This window comes from Anastrepha ludens, chromosome 2 (genome assembly GCF_028408465.1).
Source record: "Anastrepha ludens isolate Willacy chromosome 2, idAnaLude1.1, whole genome shotgun sequence".
Lineage (NCBI taxonomy): Eukaryota > Metazoa > Arthropoda > Insecta > Diptera > Tephritidae > Anastrepha > Anastrepha ludens.
Genome location: NC_071498.1, coordinates 57,182,287 through 57,205,378, shown reverse-complemented (window position 1 = coordinate 57,205,378; position 23,092 = coordinate 57,182,287). Strand labels below are relative to the sequence as shown.

Below are 23,092 nucleotides of genomic sequence, written 5' to 3'. Positions count from 1 at the left end.
ATAATAAACTGCAAATTTCAAGTGGCTGCAGAAACGCGTTGATTTTTGACATTTTTTTTTTTTGCGTCGGTCTCACGTATTTTGTCAATAAATAAAAATTTCGAGCAATTGTTATACTATTTTCTTCTTCTCAGCTGTTCTCGTCGGGCAGCCATTTAGACATCTGAGCTCTCACTTCTTGCGGATATTGCGGGTTTAAATATCTCACACAAGAGGTTAATACAAATTTGATTAGATACTGTTGGTCGTCATCCTTTAATCCAAAACCCATTCTTCCTTTTTCCACCTGTTTGCTTGTTTTGCCTCTGTTTTCCCTCCGCTGTATGGTATTTTCCGCTATGGTATCACAATGGACGAATTTTGAATCTTTATCCAAATGGGCCCACTCGAATGAGCAACCATTTACCCTATCCTATCCTATAGTAATTATTTGTAACGGTTAGATACAACAAAATGCATAACACCGTCAACAAAAAAATTATTAAAAATCAGGGCGAATTTTGCGGCTTTTTTCTACTGTGCTATAAAAGATACCATTTCTGTTTCCATTTCGTACGCTTCGTAAAAAATTTGAAATGCCGAAAATCCCTGGTTAATTTTCGGGATTTAAAAAACACCGGGATTGACATCCCCACCAAATATATCCTATTATCCAAGTAAAATTTATGATTACTTACTCTTTAGGTGGCTACCTGAATTTTAGCTTGGTAGCCCTGTTTTTGAAATGAATTTTTTTTTTAAATAGTATTTGTATTCATGACTTTCCTTTAAGCCTTACGTTCGTTTTTTAATAATTATCCTTTTTAATTACAAATAGTTGGCAACATCCTGTTAAAATAAAATAAAAATTAAAAAAATGCTAATAGTTAAAAAACAAAAATAAATCTCAATCTTTTGTTTTTACTTAAACAAACAATAATGAATAATTTACTAAGTGGCGCGAAATGAATCATCCAATTTTGTTTTTGAATTTTGAAAATACCGGTATACCGGGACTGGCTTTCCTACTACATATATCTAAATATCCAAGTAAATCTTATGATTACTTGCTGTTCAGGTGGTAACGCTGGAAAAATTTGTTTTTGAAATGGATTTTCCTTACAAATATTTGTCTTAATGGCTTTCCTTACGTTCGCTTTTTAATAAATAACCCTTCTTTAATTACAAATAGGTGGCAACACCCTGTTAAAATAAAATAAAAATTTAAAATAATTCTAAAATTCTCGTTTTTTTGGCTTAAAACATCAAACAAATATTAATTTATAAGGTAACGCAAAACTAATCCAATTTTGTTTCTCACTAAATAATGTTTTTTTTTTCATTTGCTAAATAAACAAAACAAATAATTTTGAATGATAGAAATCCTTATTTTGACCTCTCCGCCTTGTTAATATTTAATAACTTTTTTTTTTATCTTACCCGGCATGTAGAAGTTTTTCAGGGTTTAAAGTATTTTTTTTTAAAGCATAGAATATATTTGACCTTTAAACACTTCATACCAAATTTACAGAAAAGTGCATTTTTGCCACGGGAATCCAATGGTAATTTTGTAAGAATTGGCTGCGCGGATAAGTTCGCGGATAAGAACTTAATCGCTCAGACACAATATTTTATAAGAGCGTACAATTGTTGGCGTATGCCGATGATATCGATATCATCGGCCTTAACAACCGCGCTGTTAGTTCTGCCTTCTCCAAACTGGATAAAGAGGCAAAGCGAATGGGTTTGGTGGTGAACGAGGACAAAACGAAGTACCTGCTGTCTTCAAACAAACAGTCGGCGCACTCGCGTATCGGCACCCACGTCACTGTAGACAGTTATAATTTCGAGGTTGTAAAAGACTTCGTTTATTTAGGAACCAGCATTAACACCGATAACAATGTCAGCCTTGAAATCCAACGTAGAATCTCTCTTGCCAACAAGTGCTACTTTGGACTAAGTAGGCAACTGAGCAGTAAAGTCCTCTCTCGACAAACAAAACTAACACTCTGCAAGACTCTCATCATGCCCGTCCTGACGTATGGCGCAGAAGCTTGGACGATGACAACATCCGATGAAGCGATGCTTGGAGTGTTCGAGAGAAAGATTCTGCGTAAGATTTTTGGACCTTTGCACGTTGGCAACGGCGAATATCGCAGACGATGGAACGATGAGCTGTATGAGCTTTACAACGACATAGACATAGCGCAGCGAATAAAGATCCAGCGGCTTCGTTGGCTGGGTCATGTCGTCCGAATGGATACAAACGCTCCGGCTTTGAAAGTATTCGATGCGGTACCAGCTGGTGGTAGCAAAGGAAGAGGAAGGCCTCCTCTGCGTTGGAAATATCAGGTGCAGAAGGACTTGGCTTCACTTGGTGTGTCCAATTGGCGCCGGTTAGCACGAGAAAGAAACGACTGGCGCGCTTTGTTAAGCTCGAAGAAGAAGAAGAAGAGGAAGGCTGCGCGGATAAATTTAAAATTAAATATAAAAAAAAATATATGGAGGTTTCATTTTTCGGCCACAGACTAAATTTAGGGATCAGATTAAAAAAAAAAATTATTTTGCCAAGGTAATGTAGAAATATGTGGCCCCGATTTATGGGAACGAACCAAGAAACCTGTAATACATTCTGCCTCATATCATTAATCAAATCGCAGATCTATTCTTTTGTGGTCCCTCGTTTGGCTTAAAATAAAAGAACAACTTATTTGTGCTGCCTGACTGCTCGATCCTGGCACATAAAAATGAATTCGATTATCCTTAAAAGTATAAAAGAAACGAATCACTTTACGACTCTCAAGCATTCTCCCACTTGTCAGAATAAAATTAAGACTGTACCAAAAACCCCATTCAAAATATCATAGCTACATTTATCAAGCCATAAAATAGCGGTTTATGAATTATTTCTACGTGTCTTTTACTCATAACTCTTTGCACGTATCCTTCACATGCGCATTGTGTGTGTGGATGTGTGTATATGTTTGTGAAAGTGTGGGTGTGTTACCAATGCATTGGAATGTTTTATTACTACACACAAATATTCTTTCACATTTCGAGAGCAATCAAATAAAATATTGCTAAATGAGCTTTTTTCAACCAAATAAAAGATTTACATATACACCTGTGTTCACAATAATAGCAGCGGCACGTATTGATTGCAAAGTTTTGACTATTTATTTATTTTTATTTTTTTTTTATTTTAATTTTTTTTATTTTTTATATAGTTTATACTACAACAAAAGCCATATGACTTAATGTGTCAAACGTGGCCCAACTTTTTTTTTAATTCTAAGCGTTACAAACTTTTTAATCAGAATTTTTAGAGAAATTTCAAGTATGCAGTTTTATAGCCTCAAGAAGTGCAAATGTGAAGTTGCTTAAAATTCGCGTTTTTTGTTTGTCTGCATTTTCTCCATATAAAAATGGTTCAAGCTTTTGTTATTTGGATTAAAATGAAATTTTAAAATTTAATATAAATTTCTAAAATTTTTAAAATTATTATTATTAAATTTAATTATTATATACAATATAATATTTAAATTATTAAAATAGTTACATAGTATTTGTTGTATCGGATGTTTGTTTTAAGAGCTTGAGAACTTAAAATAGAAATATTATTTCAATGAATTTTTTTATTATAATCAGGTAGATAATTTCATGCCATTTGATCATGATGAAAGCCGCTACCAAAAAGAAATTGAGTAACTTTTTTTCTTTTTAAGTTATCTGTTCCATTTTTGTTTTAATTTGCAGATTGATCTTTAAAATTTATTAAAATGGATAACTGGGACACGCAAACAAGAATTTGGATAGTCCGCCGCTATCACGCACTGGAGTCCGTAGTTTTGGTACAGAGAGAGTACAAGCGGATGTTTGGCGGCGATCCCCCGAGCAGATGGACCATAATGAGACTGGTGAATAACTTTGCTGAGCAAGGAACAGTCGCAAGAAGGCCTTATCATCGAAACCCACCAGTTCGGACGGAGGAAACGATCGCTGCTGTAGCTGCAGCTATACAAAGCAATCCAAGGGTTTCAACAAGAAGCTTACTTGCTCAACTTGGTGTCAGCCGACAGTCTTTGCAAACAATAATACACAAAGATTTAGACTTATTTCCCTACAAAATTCAAATGGTTAACAAACTGAATGCAGCAGACTTGCCGATTCGCTTGGAATTTTGCCAGAAGATCCTGCAAATGGTGGAAGAAGACCATGCCTTTTCATGTCTGATAAGGCCCTTTTCGATTTAAACGGCAATGTGAACAAACAAAATTGTCGAATATGGAGTACTTCTAACCCACAGATACTCCACGAGACGGAATTGCATCCTCTTCGCGTGACAGTGTGGTGTGCGGTTTCTTCACGCTGTATTGTCGGGCCTTATTTTTTTGAAGAAAATGGTCACACCGTTACGGTTACTGGAGACCGTTATTTGAAAATGCTGAAAGAATTTTTCTATCCAGAACTACGCCGAAAGAGAATTCCTTTCAACTCTGTGTGGTTTCAACAAGATGGGGCAACGTCTCACATAGCCCAGACTGTTATGACAGAGTTGCGACGAAAATTTCCCAATAAACTGATTTCAAGAAACTCCGAATTTCGTTGGCCCCCCAGGTCGCCTGACCTTACTGCACCTCACTTTTTCTTGTGGGGTTTATGTAAACAAGAAGTTTATAAAACAAAGCCAACAAATTTGGATGAACTAAAACAATCCATTCGGGCAACAATTGCGGCTATTCCTGTCGCAACTCTCAAAGCAGCAATGAACAACTTTTTACTAAGATGCCGCACTTGTGTCAACGAGCATGGGGGGCATTTAAATTCAATTATTTTTAAAACTAGTTAAGCTACATTTAATAAAATTTAATGACCTTCAACTTGAAAAAAAAAATAAATGAATTCCATACACTAAAAAAAAGTTATTTGAGTTTCTTAATGTTGCAAAATTCATCAGCCACCCTGTATTTACTACTTTTTCCAATAAATGTGAATAATAAACCTAACCGAGCCCAATCCGCAAAACAGCGAGTCAAACGATGGTCAGTTGGCTTCAATTCTTGCACGATCAGTATTTTATAAGCCAAGATCCGCCGTAGCCGAATGGGTTGGTGCGTGATTACCACTCGGAATTCACAGAGAGAACGTTAGTTCGGATCTCGGTGAAACCAAAATTAATAAAAACATTTTTCTAATAGCGGTCGCCCCTCGGCAGGCAATGGCAAAGCTCCGAGTGTATTTCTGCCATGAAAAATCTCCTCATAAAAATATCTGCCGTTCGGAATCGGCTTGAAACTGTAGGTCCCTCCATTTGTGGAACAACATCAAGACGCACACCACAAATAGGAGGGAGGAGGAGCTCGGCCAAACACCCAAAAAGGGTGTACGCGTGAATTATATATATATATATAAGCCGAGATCGTTGCATAAAATTTTCAAGTAATCGAAGCATAAAGGCCAGCAAGTTGAGAATGACGACGATGGTGAAATAGTTGATGCACCACTCTGGCAATACCCAAGTAGACTAAAGTGCCGTTTTGATACCATTAGGAGACCTCCAACAGAAAAATATCTACAGCCAGCCAGCCCGAGCTGTTGTAATGATGTAATGGAGAAGATTGATGGTATTTAGGTTGGAGCACTAGGTTGTCGAAGAAAGTAGCACCCAGTGACCTTAATCGTCTAGCTGCCAAACCCGGACAGAAAGTGCTCAACAATCTCCTTCTCTGAAATATCCTAGCTTTTACATTGGATGACGTGGAGTCCACAGGGCTTTCTGAGTTCTGCGTCTATTTTACAGGGCTTTCGAAATAGCACATGAAGAAATGGAGCTCCATCTTTTCTGTACTTTTTTGGGAAATAAGTTGTATAATTCCCCTTTAACAACTGTCAGGGTGATGCCGATGACCGGGTAGGTGGTCTTCGAGACTGAGGGACTGAACCGTTTCCTGGCAAGCTCATCAGCAATTTAATTTCCCTCTATGTTCCTATGCCCTGGAACCCAGGTCAGAGAAATGTTACTTGCACACCCAAGAGATTTGTCTCCTCCTTACAGGAGTTTACTAGTTTGGTTCTGCTGCATAGTGTCAGTCGCGGCTTAACTATCGGAGAAAATGTTCCCTAAGCATTTTTCATGCCTGCAGGATCGCAAATAAGAAGATAGATAAATTGGCTGACTTACAGAAAACCCCTGCTCCGACTACCAATTCCCTTTTGGAGCCGTCAGTGAAAATAGAGGTACAAGCTTCGGTGCAGATTTTCCCCTCGATCCAATCCTGTCTATTTGGAAAGATTACCCTAGCACGACCCTCAAACTCTAGTTTGCAGATAGAGAGATCTATCCGAAGTTCGTAGAAATAATATGTTAACTGCCCAAAAATGCTACCATGTCCCTTGAGAGATTGCCACTAGAGGCCAAACTCCTTTGTTCTGATTGCACTTTGAGCTGCGAGGGAAATAACGTAAAAGTCAATGGGAAGTAAGTGCAAAACGACATTCACAGCACCACTGGGGCAAGTTTTATATGCTCCGGTGATACCAATGCATGCAATCCTCTGCATCCTCCCCAGTTTAGTGATATATAGCCCATCGGTAGAGCTTCCCACCAAACCAGGCATCCATACGTTAAAGTTGGCAGAACCGTTGCGTTCTACTTCCACAGCACGATCTGTGACTTGAGACCCCATTTTTTATCGAACATAGATTTGCAGGAATAGAAGGCTATACTTGCAAAACTTACCAAACACACATTCCTAGCTGTCAAACCATAGTTATCGATATCGATACTTCTCATGCAGCTAAAAAGCACCCGATAGGGGGAACTACATTTTTATGAAAGAAACAAATGTAAATGTTCAAAACTGTGCAATAAATCGCTCTGCTATTATAGCGAACGCAGGTGTATGTTCATATCAACATGCATGCAAGTACATACATGCATACTTTTATTATTCCTATACTTTATTTTATTTCTATACTTAACATCTAATCTCGTGTTGTTTTTGTTTTTTGTTTTTTGCAGGAAAAAGACCAATATGGCAATGAAGTACAGCGCTTGGCACGTCCTCTGCCAGTCGAATATTTGCTGGTAGATGTGCCCGCCTCAACACCACTGCAACCCCAATTCACATTCACACAATACAAGAAACGCGGTGAACCATTCCCCGTGGAGAATCGTTACCTGGATGGACATTTGCAAGATTTTAATGCGCTAAGCACGTATCTCTCCCACTGGACGGATCAAGAGTTTCTCGAGGCCATTTCAGATTTTCACTTGTTGTTGTATCTATATAGAATGGACACGGTGCCGTTGCGTGCGCACATGGGCCCACTGTTGGAGGCCGTACGCACCAAAAATGCCGATTTGGCATACAGCTTTAAGGCTAGCGAGCCATGGAAGCTACTGGAGTCGCTAATACACGCAAGCACCGGTGGCGGCAGGTGAGTGTACCGGATGCCACCCACTTGAATTGAAGTCGTAGAGCACGTCTCCTGCTTGACTTGTTGGCATTGATCTAAGCAATGTATTTCACTTATCTACTATATTACTTTATTTTTATTTTTTGCTTTTTTGTGCCAAGTATTTATTTTTTATTCGTTTTCTTCTGTCTTTTGTAGCGGCCCCTCTGCTGGTAATAAGGCTGCTGCGTCCACCACAAGCTCTGCCGCAGGTGCTGCCGGCACGAACAATCAATGGCAGTGCAATCACTGCACCTTCATCAATCCTGGCGAATTGAGTTCGTGCGAGATGTGTTCGCTTCCTAGATAAATACCTATCGCCCTCGCTAATTTCACCGTCATCGCCACCTTTGCTGTTAGCGCAGTCGTCTTCATTCATGGACAATATCACTTGATAGGTTTGTTCGTTGCTTGGTTGGTTGGTTGATGGTATTTACGTTCGGCTATAGGCTGGCATGAAATATAGCAAAATTGCTAATTGGCAGAATTTCATTGTTTCATTTAAAATATATTGGAAAAAAAATTATATTAAATTTGACAGCATACAGAAAACACGCAGAATAGACACATTTTGTAATATTCTCAGATTATTTGTAATTTATGTCCTAATAAATTAAAACTGTTGCAAAGTAGCTGAATGATAATAATAACGGTAACACCATCTACACAAACTGTCACACTCTATATACATATAAATATTAATACAATAAAGGTTTGGCGAACGCTGATGATATGCCTACAGGTGTATTTATTTGTAGCGACTCATTCATGCAAACATACATACATACACATGGATAAACTTTGGAGATTAAAATTGTATACCTACACAGCAAAATAAAGAAATACATAAATGCAAAAGGATGTAATGTCATCGTCGTCGGTATATCTAATTATTATGTCATACATGTTTGTGCTAAAAATATAGATTCAATAAATAAATAAATTATTTATCTATTAACTGAATTTGTTTGTACTTGGTAGGTTTTATAAGCAAATAGCAAAGGCCCACAAGGCATTTTACGAAAAACCGGGGAGTCTACTCTGTAATGCGATGCGAATGGTAATTGCAAGGCGAAAGGAAATTTAATATTTTAATATAAGATATGTATGTATGTGTGTATATCTTTAATATACAGTCACACAGAAAATGCACATACACTTCACAAATACTAAGATATATTCCGTAAAAAAAAATATCGAGAATTGTTCATTTAAAAAACGCGCGTTACACATACCTCACGGAAATAAGTATATGTGTGAGGGTATTTTCAAATGAAACACCATAAAGAAGCAGGAGAAAGCTTCAACCAATAATTTTAATATATGTATATTTAGGAAAAATAGGAACAAAAATTATACAACAAAAATTCAAATTGACTAAACTTATTAAATTAACAAAGAAATTAAAATAACTTCATATGAAATAAGTATATGTACCTTCTGCTCAAATATGAACGAGACGTTATCAATAAAACGGTCCGCGGATGACATATGGCAAAAACAAATTTTTTGTTTTTTGGTAGGACTGTTATAAGCTCACATGGCAAATTTCAGCGTGATATGTCACATAGTTTGTTTTCTGTGCTACTGTAAACAAGTCAAGCTCGAGTGTGTTCTTCGAATTCTCTTTTATGACTTCAATTGTCTCAAAATGTTTTCCACGGAGCGGCAACTTGAGCTTGGGAAACAGGAAAAAGTCACATGGAGCCATATCAGGCGAATACGGTGCTTGCGAAACGATATTAACATTATTTTTGTTCAAATAATCGCGAACAAGACGTGATGTGTGAGCTTGTGCATTATCGTGATGCAAGAACCATGACTTGTTGTCCCATAATTCCTTCCTTTTAAGACGAATGTTCTCGCGCAAACGCTTTAAAACGTCTAAATAATATTCAGCGTTAACCGATTTTGCGATTTGTGCGATTTTCAAGCACAATTTCCTTTACTTTTCCGATGTTTTCGTCGTTTACTGATGTTGCTGGACGACGTTTATGAGGCAAGTTTTCAACCGATGTACGGCCCTCTTTGAACGATTTGTACCACTGGAAAACACGTGCACGCGATAGAGCAGAGCCCCCATAGGTTGTCTGCAACATTTTTAAGGCGTCTGAAGCCGAAATTTTGTTGGAATAACAAATTCTTTGTTCAACTTGAATTTCCATCGTTAAATTCGAAGAACACACTCGAGCTTGACTTGTTTACAGTAGCACAGAAAACAAACTATGTGACATATCACGCTGAAATTTGCCATGTAAACTTATAACAGTCCTACCAAAAAACAAAAAAATTTATTTTAGCCATATGTCATCCGCGGACCGTTTTATTGATAACGTCTCGTTCATATTTGAGCAGAAGGTATGTGCATTGGCCTTTCTTTACACTTTTTTTCAACGTTTCTATAACTTTCGATTTTCTAATAATTAATATGTTTTTCATTTTGAGAAAGAACAGTTTTGACGAGTGGAACAGTTTTGAAGAGTGGAATCAGCTATCTTATCCCACTCCTCCACTAAAGCACCTTTCAGGTCTTTGATTGTCTCAAACTACCGACCATTTTTATAAATAAGGGCCGACAATATTCTCCAAAGATCGTTAATTGAGTTTAAATCGGGACTTAATGCTGAACTGAAATTTTTCTTGACGATAGGAAGGCGTTAGTTAAACGAGCCGTATGGATACGCCCCAATCCATGTCTTGTCTTGCTGGAAAGCGCAGTCGTCTCCGTATATGTTTCCCGCAAACTCAATGGGAACATCCTCCACATAGAATTCTGCGTTGGTTCTTGTCGGAATAAAACAAATTGTAGACTTTCCACCATGTCCGAAAGCGGCCCAAATCATCAAAGACCAGCCACCCTGGTTCCGCTTATGGCGCGTTTGCCGTGGTTGCCTAAGGTCCCGTCAATATTTCTGGCAACCATCTGGACCATCTAAGTTAAACTTTTCTTCGTCCGAAAGTAGAACTTTCGGAATTCGTTAGTCCAAAATTTATATTTGCCGGCAAATGTTAAACGAGCCTTAATGTGGCATGCTAATAGTCTTGGTACCGGCTCCCGCAAACAATATTTAAGTGTTCCGTCCTCGACCAAAATTTGATGTATTTGTCTATCGGTGACCTCAAGACTTAAATGGTGTTTGATTTTCTTGCAAGACATTTCTTTTTGAGCAGCCAGACCACGAATTTCTCGTTTGCATGTGCTGTCGATATTAGTTGATCTGCTGCTTCGGTTGAGTTGACCATATTTTTCTGGATTTTTAAGAAAGTTGCGGATGGTATTCCTATGCCGATTTACTCTAGCAGAAATTTCATAAATAATTTTGCCACTTTCGCTTTCAGACCACGCTCTTCATCAGATAAATGTCTTCCACGGGGCATTCTACAGTTTAACCCATCAATAATTCAATTATTCTTTGTTCAAATTATTCTTTGTTCATGCAAATAACACAACATTTTTTGATAACTTGCTCTCAGTGATTGCCAAATCACTACTGATCTCTGATTGCACATACCATATACTTATTTTACATGAAAACCAAATCTAGCAACACAAATTTGTAATAACGGTACTAAGAATAATGAGTAATGAAGAAATTTGCAACCGAATAGTTAAGTTGGACTGCAAATGCAGACTTTGGCATACCAAACAAAAATGTACCGTTACTATCAACAAAGATATCGGTATAAAAAACTTTGCACATATACTTATTTCTGTGAGGTATGTCTAAATTTTTTTCTTGCTGGAATGTTGGTACAAATATCCTCTATAGTGTCGCAGAGTTTGAGCGTGAACTGTCAATTAGCTTGTTTTTTTTTTCATTTAATTATATCAGTCAACCGCAGGTGTGCTCTGCGAATATGGAAAACAATATCGAACCAATAATTTGTTTTGTGTTTCGAAAGGGTTTCGTGTGCCGAATCAATGAAAATATTGCAAAAAGCCTATGGCGTGTTCTTTATCAAAAACACGGGTCTACGAGTGGTATAAGACTTTTGCAGATGACCGAAAAACCGTGGAAGATTTGCCCCGATCTGGTCGCCCATCAACGTCTTCAACGGATGAAAACGTCGACAAAGTCAAGGAAATGGTGCTGCTCATTTAAGTTTGAGAGACGTAGCTCGTGACCTTAGCGTTGCTCATGAATCAATTCGCAACATTTTACACCATCAATTTGGCATGAGACGCGTGGCTACTCGACTCGTTCCAACAGAATTGAATTTTTTTCAAAAAATTCATCGAAAGAAGGTGGCTGAAAACATGCTTGAGCAAGCGAATTTGGACCCAACGTTTATCCAGCACAACATAACAGGTGATGAGACGTGGGTATATGAGTTTGACATGCAAACCAGTAAACAGACGGCTGAATGGCGCTATCCACATGAGCCGAAACCCAAAAAACCAAGTCAAAGTTGGTCAAAAATGAAAGTAATGTTACTCGTTTTCTTTGATTATCTCTCGGAATTCATTCTAAATGTTTATACGGTAAATGAAGAATATTATTTGGAAGTTATACGATGTTTGAGAGAGAATGTGTGTAGGAACTGGAACAATTTGTGGAAGGAAAACTCATGGATTTGGCACCAGGATAGCGCACCGTTTCACAAGTCTCATATTGTGAACACTTTTTTGACCAAAAACTCATCAAATATCATCGAACAATCAGCGTATTTACCGGATTTAGCCCCCTGTGACTCTTTCCTTTTCCCAAAACTTAAATTGCCACTCCGCGGACGCTGCTTTGAGTCGATAGAGGCTTTTAAGGAGAATTCGCTGAAGGAGCTGAAGAAGATCCCCTCAAACGCGTCGTCAAGAACTAATCGTTGGCATAGGTATGTGTTTTGCTTCGAATGGAACCTATTTTGAAGGCGACAAAATAAATTTTGATGATCAAACATTTTTTTTTTTATTGAACAATTCGCGGTACTTTTTTGACATAAAGATATTAATAAAACTGAGTGCACCAACGAAATACTAAAGAACATAAATATTTATTCCGACAATAAAATTTAAAGTGTAGCATTTTGAGACTATGTTGGGTGCTTTTTTAAGAGCTTGGGAGTTTAAAATGATAATACAAAACAGAAATATTTTTAGAGAAACTTTTTTTTTGTATTATAATCTGGTAGATAATTTCACAGCTTTTATATTCTGAATGTGATTTGCGGCATATGTCGGCTGCGGCTACGAGTTACATGGTCTATTCGATCAGTCCAATTATTGACTACGCTTCCAATAAATCTGGACGTATGGCGTATTGTGTTGCAAGAAGTGCCGTCTGGTTGGAACCAAATGTCGTAGATGTTTAGCTTATTAATTTTTGCGTGTAAACCGCACTTAAAATAAACGAAATGCTACAATATATGAACTTCGCGAACAGATTTATTTTTCTGGAAAGTAAAAATTGAAGCGTTATTCGGGCCTTAAACGAAATGACTTGCCAAATCTTAAACAAATAAATAATTGGCGCGTACACTTCCATTAAGTGTTTGGCCGAGCTCCTCCTTTATTTTTGGTGTGCGTCTTGATGCTGCTCCACAAATGGACGCACCTACACTTTTAAGTCGACTCCGAACGGAAGATATTTTTTTATGAGGAGCTATTCCAAAAAACTTTCTTCATTTTATTGCTTTACGGAGATTTAAACCTACGTACTCCGAATGGAAGCCAAGCACCAACCCATTCGGCTACAGCCACCGCCCTTGCCAAAACTTACTGAACAAAAATGTCTACTCAGTTTGTCATTCTCAGCTCTTAAACCATAGTTATCGATATCGGTAGTTCTCATGCAGCTAAAAAACAGCCGATATAAAAAATGAAAAAAAACGTACCTACTCTCTAAAAAAGTATTTAAATCTAATTATGATTAATGCAGGTAATTGAGTTAGCATATAGTTGGGCCTTACTTTGCCTCTGCTACTGGTCTTAAGCGATTTTCATCGGTTAAAATAAATTTTTTTTTTATTGTTTCAAATGCTATTCGGTTCCATTCGCGCTTCCGACCATCCTTCAGTTCCTGTTTATGTTGCTATTAGTTCCTTTGCGTATCCGGGTTTTCTAATTAATGGTCAATATCCAATGTATTCCGAATTTCGTTAGTCGGACGACCGCAAGAATGATAGATTACAAGGTTGCGCCTTCCAAATTCGTTGCAATGTCATGCCGCGAGAATATACGAACAAAAGGAAGGGAAATTACTTTTTTGTGAAGGGTAAGAGGAAGCGAAAGTAATAGAAACTACCAACCACAAGAAAGTATACATAAACGCACATAAATACTTTCTAGCCACGGCGTCATCCGCAGAAAAACTGCATTTGGAGGTATTTGTATAATTTGTGCTTTCACATTTTTTTGTTATTTTGTTTAGTTCAAATGTCACAAATCATAATATTAACAAGAAATTCACTGAATTTCTACAAACATGTGACTTGCCCTACTTTTTTTATTTGTTTTGTATTATTAAACACACACGCCGTAACGAAAACTCGGACAGCCATGGTGCCATCAAATCAATGGAATCAGTTATACTATGATCAAAGGTTGCACAGGAATGTCTGGCAGCTCTAAATGATATTAGCTCCGTCTTCAAGGTCAGTTCTATATGGGTTCCGGGACATAGAAATATTGAAGGAAGTTGCATGGCCGATGAGCTAGCCAGAAAGGGTACTAATCTTCTACCGCTTGAAAATAGAGGCAATAGGTCATGGAAGAAAGAAAATACTTGTGTTACAAGCAGGATAATTTGGCCGCAAATAGGTAAGAAAGGATCAGTAGAACTGCTCAACCTGTCAAGTGAGAAAATCTCGAAGGACGTGATTTGTGTTACCGGTCATTGGCTGTAAGGTAGGCACTCTTGTAGGCTAGGTGTATTTTCGCATGAATGCTGCAGACGTTGTGGAGATGATAAAGAGAAAGAAACCTTAGCACACTTCCTTTGTAATTGTCCAGCCTTAGCTAGGAGTAGACACAGGTTGTTAGGAAAATACTCTTATGACTCTTTTGCGAAACTATCCGGTGTTGGGATAAAACCTATCCTACGCCTCATAAGAACGTCTAAATGGTTCCATGATAAATAAACACTAAGAACGCGTATAAGAGGCACTTTTTGTATTTTTTCTATAAAAGTGGTAAAAATGCAACAACTGCTGCTGCAGAAATAAACACTGTTCACGGAGAGGATATCGTGAGTGGAAGGACTGCGCAAAAGTGGTTTTCAAAATTCCAAAGTGGTAACTGCGACTCGGAGGATGTCCCGCGCGCCTTGCTCGAACTCGTGGAAGCTGAGCAAAATTTGACAGTCCATATGATAGCTCAGAGGTTAAATTCAATGCATAGTTCACAGTTCACAGCCACCTGGTTCACTTGGGAAAGGTTTCAAAGCTGGGAAAATGGGTTCCGCATAGGCTTTCCGTCGCCAACCTTCAGCAGAGAGTGAATGTGTGTTCTCAGCTGCTGCAACGGCTTGGAAATGATAGTTTTTTTAACCGTATCGTTACTGGTGTTGAAAAATAGGGCCTTTACAATAATCCTGTTCGCAAACGCCAATGGTTAGATAAAAATGAAACACCGAACCGACCCCTAGAGATGGCCTTCACCCCAAGAAGATTCTTCTGTCTATTTGGTGGGATATGACCGGTATTATTTATTATGAACTTCTGGAACCAAACCAGACGATAACTGCGATATTATTATTCCCATCAGCTATTAAACCTGAATGACACAAAATTTTGTTTCACCACGACAACACCTGACCTTATACCGCAAAGCAAACATTAGGCAAGCTAAACGAGCTCGGATGAGAGCTAATGCCGCATCCACCATACTCTCCGGATATTGCACCTTGTGCGTTAGTCTCCAGGCGTCCCGTCGTTTTATGTTTATCAATGTCGACGATTGCTTGATTGCTAATTTTGCATTTCTTCGGATCTCTCAACCTACAGGTACAGAGTAAATGCGAAAAAAGAAAATCAGTAATGGATTTCAAGCGTAATAGTGTATTGCGTTGTATTTAGCTGGAAAATCACAAGCAGCGATTGTTCGTGAGTTCGATCACCTTAAAGTAAATATAGTTTTTGTTTATCGCACCATTACTCGTTACAATGCAACTAGTAGCGTCGCGAAACGTCATGGAGCTGATCACCAAAAGACTGCAACGTCACGTTAAGTGGTTGAAGAACTGAAGAAGCGACTTGAGCGAAATCTCCAACGAAGTGCTAATCAAATGGCGAAAGAAATGAAAATATGTGACCGTAGTATCCGCCGCATATTGAAAAATGATCTCAAAGTCAAGTCTTACAAGATCCCAAAGGTGCATGATGCCACATCAAAGCTGCAACAAGTCAGACTTGAGATAGCGAAGGAGTTGCTTCGCTTGGCCGAAAACGGCCAATTTCCGAACATTGCGTTTTTCGATGAGAAACTTTTTCAAATTGAGCAATTCGTAAACTCTCAAAACGATAGAGTTTATTTGACCGACCGTTCATACCAGAATTTGAGTCATCGATTGCCCACCAGGAGGCAGCACCCGCCACAGGTAATGGTTTGGGCCACTGTAACCGCAGATGGGCGCTCTCCAATCGTTTTCATGGGGTCTAGGTCATGGTAAATGCGAAATATTATCGGGAAAGTATTCTGGAGGTTGCTTTGAAGTCGTGGGCAGGCAAACATTTCAGTGACAGACCCTGGACGTTTCACCAGGACTCAGCACCGTCTCACAAAGCTCGAATGAACCTCGAATGGAAAGCCTAAAAAACCACGTTCCGAAGTTTATAACGTTCACACAATGACTCTCAAACTCACTAGACGCGAATCCGATGGATTATTCTGTTTGAGCCATTTTGGAGAGCAAGATTCGGACTAAAATATTCACCAGTCTCGAGGCGCTGAAAAAAGCCAATGCCTGCGAGTGAGCCGTTTCTTGCTTGCGATTCGTTTCTGCACCGTCTCGAGGCCCTGGTCAAGGCAAAATTGATTCTTAATTTTGTATTATTTTCACATACCTTTTACTTTGAATTGAATAAAAGTAATTTTCCAAACTAGATTGATGGCCTTTTTAATTGGTTACACTTCGAGTGCCGGACCCTGTACAATCCGCGATTCGGTGGTATTTTATGGAATTTCTATTTTTGACTAAAGGTGTAAATACCGATTCTGCAAGAGCGTTGCCTTGGCAGATCCCCCTCTTGCCAGTTCATCCAGTTTTTCGTTACTTTCAATGTCCCGATGTCCCGGGACGCAGATTAAGGTCACTTTGTGGTTTTCACTCAAGGTGGTAAGGCTATCCCTGCTTTGTTCCACCAACTTAGAGGTTGTTGTAGCCGAATCCAGTGCTTGGATTGCAGATTGGCTATCCGAAAGAATAGCGATATTGCCCTTAAAAGAGAAAACTGCAATTAGTAGCCTACAGCTTCCCCAATTGCCAGTACTTCCGCATGGAAGACACTGCTGGTATTGGGAAAACGCACATATTTTTCAATTTTAGGTCTATGAGAATAGGTATATACATACCAGCTCCAAAACCACAATCCATTTTACTAACAAATTTTTACTTGGAGGTAGCGCAGAAAAAATTGATGAGAAAAAATTACAGGGAAAAATTGCATACCCTTTACTTTATTACTTAGAACTCTCTAGAAAATAAACTCTTAAATATATTTTTAACAAAAATAGCACTTTACCCTTAAAACTATGACAACTTCGAAAACAAAATCAAATTCATTCATTCTTCGTTTAATGACTAAACTGTCTGGATTTATACAAAATATTTGTAGTGGAAAAAATTATTAATAGCAAATTTTTCAAGTTTTTTTGCACAACTCATCAAATAAAATCACTAACAAAATTCGAAGTATACTTTCGGTAAGTCAAATGTCTACATTTTACTAGCATAAAGTGTTGTCACTGAAAATTTTGAATTTCGTATATTTGGAATGAATTTAATGGGACTGGCAATGCTGAATAGCCCCTAAGAAAAAAGCTCAACGGCTAAAAGCTCTCAAGCTAACAGATGCTGGCAGCGTCTGTGTGTGAGCATGCACATACATACACACACGGACGTGAAAATGTCGTGACTTCACTAAAAGGGTGTGTATGTATAATAGAAATGCGCTGATGACGTCGGAGACGCCATGCGAGCGACTAGCATGACAAACTTTCTAGACAAATGGGTATGTTGTTCTTGGCAATAATAATGGAAGCGCTTCAAAAAGCGATGAATCAGCGATACCGCGTAATTCGTCGAGTGTTCGTGCTTTTATATATTTCTTTGGTTTTTTTTTTCTGTTTTTTGAGCTACTAAATTTTTACTACGTTTAACATTGTTCTTGAGCTTTTTACGACTGTCATTTCCGTTTTTATGTACGATGGTTTGCTATTGGCTCCGTCTTTTCACATTTATAGGGTGAATCGAGGGTGATTATGTATAGTACATATACATATATTTACGTATGTGTGTGTGTGTGTGTGTAGAACCCAGGTGGCTGGAAGTAAACATTACTTGTTAAAGGACATTTGAAGGTCTTTTGTGTGTACAAACAAATCGAAAACTGTTGGCTTCTGCTGACGATTTCAAGTTTGTTTACAACCAGCTTACGCACGACACGGCGGGTGTTGCTAGTAGAAAAACCTATAAATGTCCTCGTGTGTGTTTGCTGTCAAGGAATGTAACTTATTTATGAGGAAATACACAGTGTGCAAAACCCACGCCCTTCTCACATTACCAGCACCTCTGGGCCAGCACTACGGAGGTATACGACTTGTTGCCAGCAACTGAGCAAGACAGACACTTTCACATGATCAGCCAGTGCTTACGGCATTTATTTTTATTTGGGTACTTTTCCAATTTCCATTCAGCAAGCGCGCCCACCTCTTTTGTCCGTTTGTGGCCTGTTGCTGTTGCATACGTGATCGCGAGCGCGTTGACAGTGCAGTTATGGCATACAAAATACTTATTCATTCATGCTCGCCTGAAACCGTACAAGTTGCGACAGCCGTCAAATCTTTAGCTACACTCGTGCGAAATTTCGTCCGTCCATTGCATTTAGCTAGTCATTTGACGGTGTAGGCTTTTTTACCAATACAAACATGCAAATACGCAAAATAGCCAGCAATAACAATTCAAGTTCTGTTCTATCCAAAATATTGTTCCAATATACATACTTGCATACATATTAACAATTTGTTTATAATCGATGTAGTATAAATCGTTATTTGTTTTTTTTTATTGTATTGCGAATTCTCTTGGCAGCTTTAACAATCTAACTCACAATTACTGCATTCATCTGGTGTTTACTTTTTGATTATTAGCCGTTTGGCATTTGTTGAGTTGGGTGTTTATCTATATACATATGTACATATGTTTGTATATTTCATTAACAAAGTGTTGTGTGATTTCTTACCCTACAATAGAGTCAACTTATCGCTTACATTTTACAAGCAGTGGCGTGTTTTATTTTTTACGGTAGTGGAGCGGGGGATAAGCCCCTTTGGAATGATTCTGATTTGCAGGTTATTAAGTTGTTGTTGTTTTAATTAAAACATTACGCATAAATATTTGAGGAAAGCTGCTGAAGTCGTAGTCCTTGGCCTGATTTAAAGACGGGTGCTCGTACAATTTTTCGAGTTTATGATTGTAGCGCTTCCGCTATTCCCCATTAGCACATATCGCGATCTAAATTCACTACCGTATAGCAAGGTAGGCTACAATCCTTCACTAACAAATGCCTCCGCATTATCTGCAGAATATTCTGGCCAAACACCATCAGTAACAACGCACTGTGGAGATTAACGAACGAGGAACCCATTCTTAGGCAAATCAAGCGGAGAAAGTGACGATAGATAGGTCACACACTGAGAAAACCACCAGATAGCATCACAAGGATGGCACTTGACTGGAACCCGCAAGGGAGCAGAGGTCGCTGTCGACCAAAAAACACTTGGAGAAGGTCCATGCTGCGCGAACTAGCAGATGCCGGCATCGCATGGGACGATGCAAAAACAACAGCACAGAACCGGGTACGATGGGAGAGTCTGGTCCAGACCCTATGCTCCCGAGAGGAGTGAACAAGGAAAAAAATAGCAAAGTTGGAATAACAATTGAGCGTACAGACAAATTTGACCCACATTGTGTCTGACATAACCCAAAGAAAAAGTTGAGCAAGGCGCTTTAATTTTGGCTTCATTTATTTCTAAGCCCATATTTGTCACTGCTCTTTCTGTACCTTCGAAGGCTTCTTTCAAATTAGACAGCTATGATGCAATAAGCGTAAGCTAATAACTGAACCTCTTTAAATAAAATATATTAGTTCGCTTTGTGTTTAAAAATTCTCTTTTTTTTTTCCCCGTCGTAGATTTTCAAACTTTTCTGCAGTTGTCGCGTTTTATGGTTTATCATAGCTTCTTCTTTTATTATTTTTTTCTATAGTCTTTTTCATTCTTCGTCGAACCAGGAAATTTTTCTTTTGCTCTCTGCTTTTCCCAATACTTTTTGGCTTTAACATTTATGCTTTCGTTTATACCTCCCTAAACCCCATCTACTCCCTCCAAAAGGCTCACTTGGCTTAGAGTTTCGTCAGGAGGTTTCTAAAACTTTGTTTCTATGTGCGGGAGGATTCGCATCTACCTCAATTAGGAGGCTAGCAAATGCCTCCGCCTTGTTTTTGCTATGGCCTTTTTAAGTACTAGGCGTTTGGCTTTGTATTCTGCCCACAGCTGTTCCCCCTCTGGCCTATTTCTTCTACGTTGATGCCTTCCCCGCCGTTTGTGGCATTCGCTTCTCAAATACGCGATGCCGTCATTCCACCAATAACTTGGTGCTCTCCCGTTCCCTCGGCATTTACGAGGCATTGCACGATCGCACACGCCTGATAGTTGGATTATCACGGGATTACAATTATTGAGGAAACTACAGAACAGAAAAAAATCTGTTAATGTTACAAAACTGCTCGGAAAGAAAGAGGAGATCTCAATTGCTAAAAAGCAAAAAATGAGGAATTGTTGCACCATTGAGTGCATTCCACGCATGTCTCGTGGAGTACCTTACTTTTAGGTACAAATATTGTTAGATAATAAAAATAAAACCAATTCATGTGCTTACCTTACCAATGGTGATGACATGAGTGATCAGCACATGCCAAAAATTATTGCAAATGATTCATAGGTTACTTATCATACATTCATGCAAATGTCTAAAAGGAAACTATTTCGATCTAATTGATTGCTCTGTTTATTTTAATACGAAATAAGATATCTCAAAGCTGATCCAATACATATTACCGTATTTTAAGTAGTTTTCGTTTAGAATTTAAGAACAATGCTCAATCTCTATTAATAATCATTGCGATTACAATCATGCACCCAAGATATTATCTCGAAGCTTCGAATTCAATATACACAAGTATCCGCTACGTACAGTTACCTCTTCCCCCTCCGGTTCAACAACACAATTCTTAATTATATCCATATCTTCAGCATTATTTGGGTCTACGGATAATAATGCGGCCACTCGATCTACATAAATTTGTCCAGTTTTGGGGTCCAACACACCCAATTTCTCTGCCACACAATCCATATGTGAGTTTACCTCTGGTACATCCGGATACTCTAACTTTAATACATTTGCGAAGTATATACCGGCCTTGGGGTTTTGCATCAAACATTTCAGGTGGTGCTTTGCTATTGATTTCACTTGCTCTTTGGCAAAAACCTAGAAAGGAGTAAGCTTATAAATGTTTTATTTTTCAAAAAACCGAGTGTCCTTTTGTTTTTGTTTTTTGTTTTTTTGTTTTTCAGTTTTTAATCATGTCACTATAACAACAATACATACCAAGCCAAATAGAGCAATTAGAAAAACGTAGAATTTCATTTTTTACTTCACGACTTTTACGACTGATAGCTTCTAAGTGAAATGCCTCGTATTTATACTCACTGAAGTCGGTCCATCCAACTTATAAAATAGAAGAACCAATAAAGTTATGCAATGGAATAAAATGAAACAGTAACTTCTATGCATTGATTCGCTTCATTTGGTTGAATTGTGTAGAATAATAATTTATATAAATGGGTTTTTAAGGCTTAATTGCGCAGGCTGAGTAAACAAAGGGCATTTATATTTTCAAACAGAAAAGAAGGTAATTGGTCACAGTACTAAGTTCCATTTATTTTATCTATTCAAGGTTATTTAAAGGGTTTTCCAATAACAGGTGTTATTTAAATATATAAAGGGCTATCGAGAGATGATTAACGATTTTTTATGACCGGGATTGGGTGGTATTGATCTGGACAATGTTTATTTTCTACAAGACGGCGCTACGTGCCACACAAGCAACGAAACCATTGATCTTTTAGGGGAAAAGTTTCCAGATCGTGTTATCTCTCGAGGAGGTGATCGCACTTGGCTTGTGGTTTAACACCTTGTGAGTTTTTTCTTTGATTTCAGTGGTTGATTCAAGACCTCAAAGATGGAATACGTGAGGCTATTCGAGGACATAGGGCAGCCACTTTGCAATTCGGTTATGGAAAATTTTATGAAAAGGATATTGTCCTGTAAGCATGGTCGTGGTGGTCATTTGCCTGATGTTATTTTTCACTATTAACGGCATACCTTCCTCTTTATAATGAAATAAACATCCGATCATTTATATTAAAAAATAGCATTTTTCTTTGAATGTCAAAATAAGACCTCTTACACTGCGTTACAAAAACGAACTTTTTTTCTGTCCTATGAACCAAATATACTTTTTCGGCAAGGGGAGAAAAAATAAAAATACACGTTTATCGGCGATTTTCATGTACACGTCAGAATTTTTTTTTTTTTATGTATAAAATATAGAGCTCGTAGTCCGCCTGTGTGAAAAACTTTGGATCAATTTTTAACCTTTTTTCCGTGATCCAATCGCGCTGAATTTCTGCAGACAGACTCGTGGAAATGTTTTTATTATGTAACGTTAAAAAAAAAAAGATTATCAATTCTCAGATTTTCTTGAATTTTTTTTTTCTAAAAAAAATTTTTTTTTCTAAATTTTCGGCATAACTTGAAGGGAGTCCAAATTTTTAAACAACTTATTACCCTTTAATTTAGTAACTTTATTTTTTTAATGATGTGTATAATTTAAGGTGTTTTCAGTGGTCCGCAGACAAAAAAAATAGTTGCAAGTTATGAATTTTCATCAAAATTGAATGCTATTGAACAACGTGCATGGAAAGGCACAGTTGCCGTTATTGAGCAGTTTCTTGGCAACAAACGAGCTGACAATTATAAAAATATTGTTGCAGAAATGATTTCGGCATATAGCGAAATGGGCATATTAATGTCGCTAAAGATCCATTTCGTTCGCAATCATTTAGATTGTTTTCCTGGTGATTTAGGAGCTTGTAGCGATGAACATGGCGAAAGGTTCCATCAGGCTATTGAAAAGCGCTTTAAAGGACAAGACATTACGCATATGCTTGCCGAATACTGTTGATCTATTTGTCGCGATACTGACACAAATGCTTACAAACGCAAAAATAAAAGGCCTAAGTTTCTTTAAAAGCATTAAAATATTTAATGTAACAATTTTTAATTTTTATATAATAAAATTAATAAAAAAATTCGGGGTTTTATATCTCTATTGTAATGCGGAGTGAAATACCTTTCCTTTGATACCCACATCGGCATAT

The 23,092-nt window shown here is 38.0% G+C and overlaps 3 protein-coding genes across 4 annotated transcripts in view; 2 read left to right on the top strand and 1 right to left on the bottom strand.

The window, feature by feature from the left end:
• The window catches only part of LOC128863077 (nuclear protein localization protein 4 homolog), a 111,427-nt gene extending 103,032 nt beyond the window's left edge, over nt 1–8,395 (top strand). Inside the window, exons 2-3 of the mRNA XM_054102036.1 lie at nt 7,001–7,419; nt 7,597–8,395. Of these exons, the coding sequence (XP_053958011.1) occupies nt 7,001–7,419; nt 7,597–7,747 (570 nt within the window). The 3' untranslated portion in view covers nt 7,748–8,395. The remainder of the gene's footprint in view (nt 1–7,000; nt 7,420–7,596) is intronic.
• Nucleotides 8,396–17,175: 8,780 nt separating this feature from the next.
• Nucleotides 17,176–23,092, top strand: part of LOC128871533 (uncharacterized) — a 114,846-nt gene continuing 108,929 nt past the window's right edge. For both annotated transcript variants that reach the window (XM_054113357.1, XM_054113359.1), the window contains exon 1: nt 17,176–17,293. The gene's annotated coding sequence lies outside the window, so the exon portion shown is untranslated. The remainder of the gene's footprint in view (nt 17,294–23,092) is intronic.
• On the bottom strand, nt 20,640–21,363 carry LOC128871534 (uncharacterized). Its single transcript, XM_054113360.1, has 2 exons — nt 21,258–21,363; nt 20,640–21,137 (listed from the first exon to the last, which is right to left on the bottom strand). Exons 1-2 carry the CDS (start codon nt 21,294–21,296, stop codon nt 20,781–20,783), a joined length of 396 nt encoding a protein of 131 aa, XP_053969335.1. The 5' UTR covers nt 21,297–21,363; the 3' UTR covers nt 20,640–20,780.

What these genes read in the sequence shown, in the direction of transcription:
- LOC128871534 (XM_054113360.1), bottom strand. Translation starts at nt 21,296, where the DNA reads ATGAAATTCTACGTTTTTCTAATTGCTCTATTTGGCTTG. An exon ending in TAATTGCTCTATTTGGCTTG is followed by an intron (nt 21,138 to 21,257) that starts GTATGTATTGTT and finishes ACTCCTTTCTAG; the next exon opens with GTTTTTGCCAAAGAGCAAGT.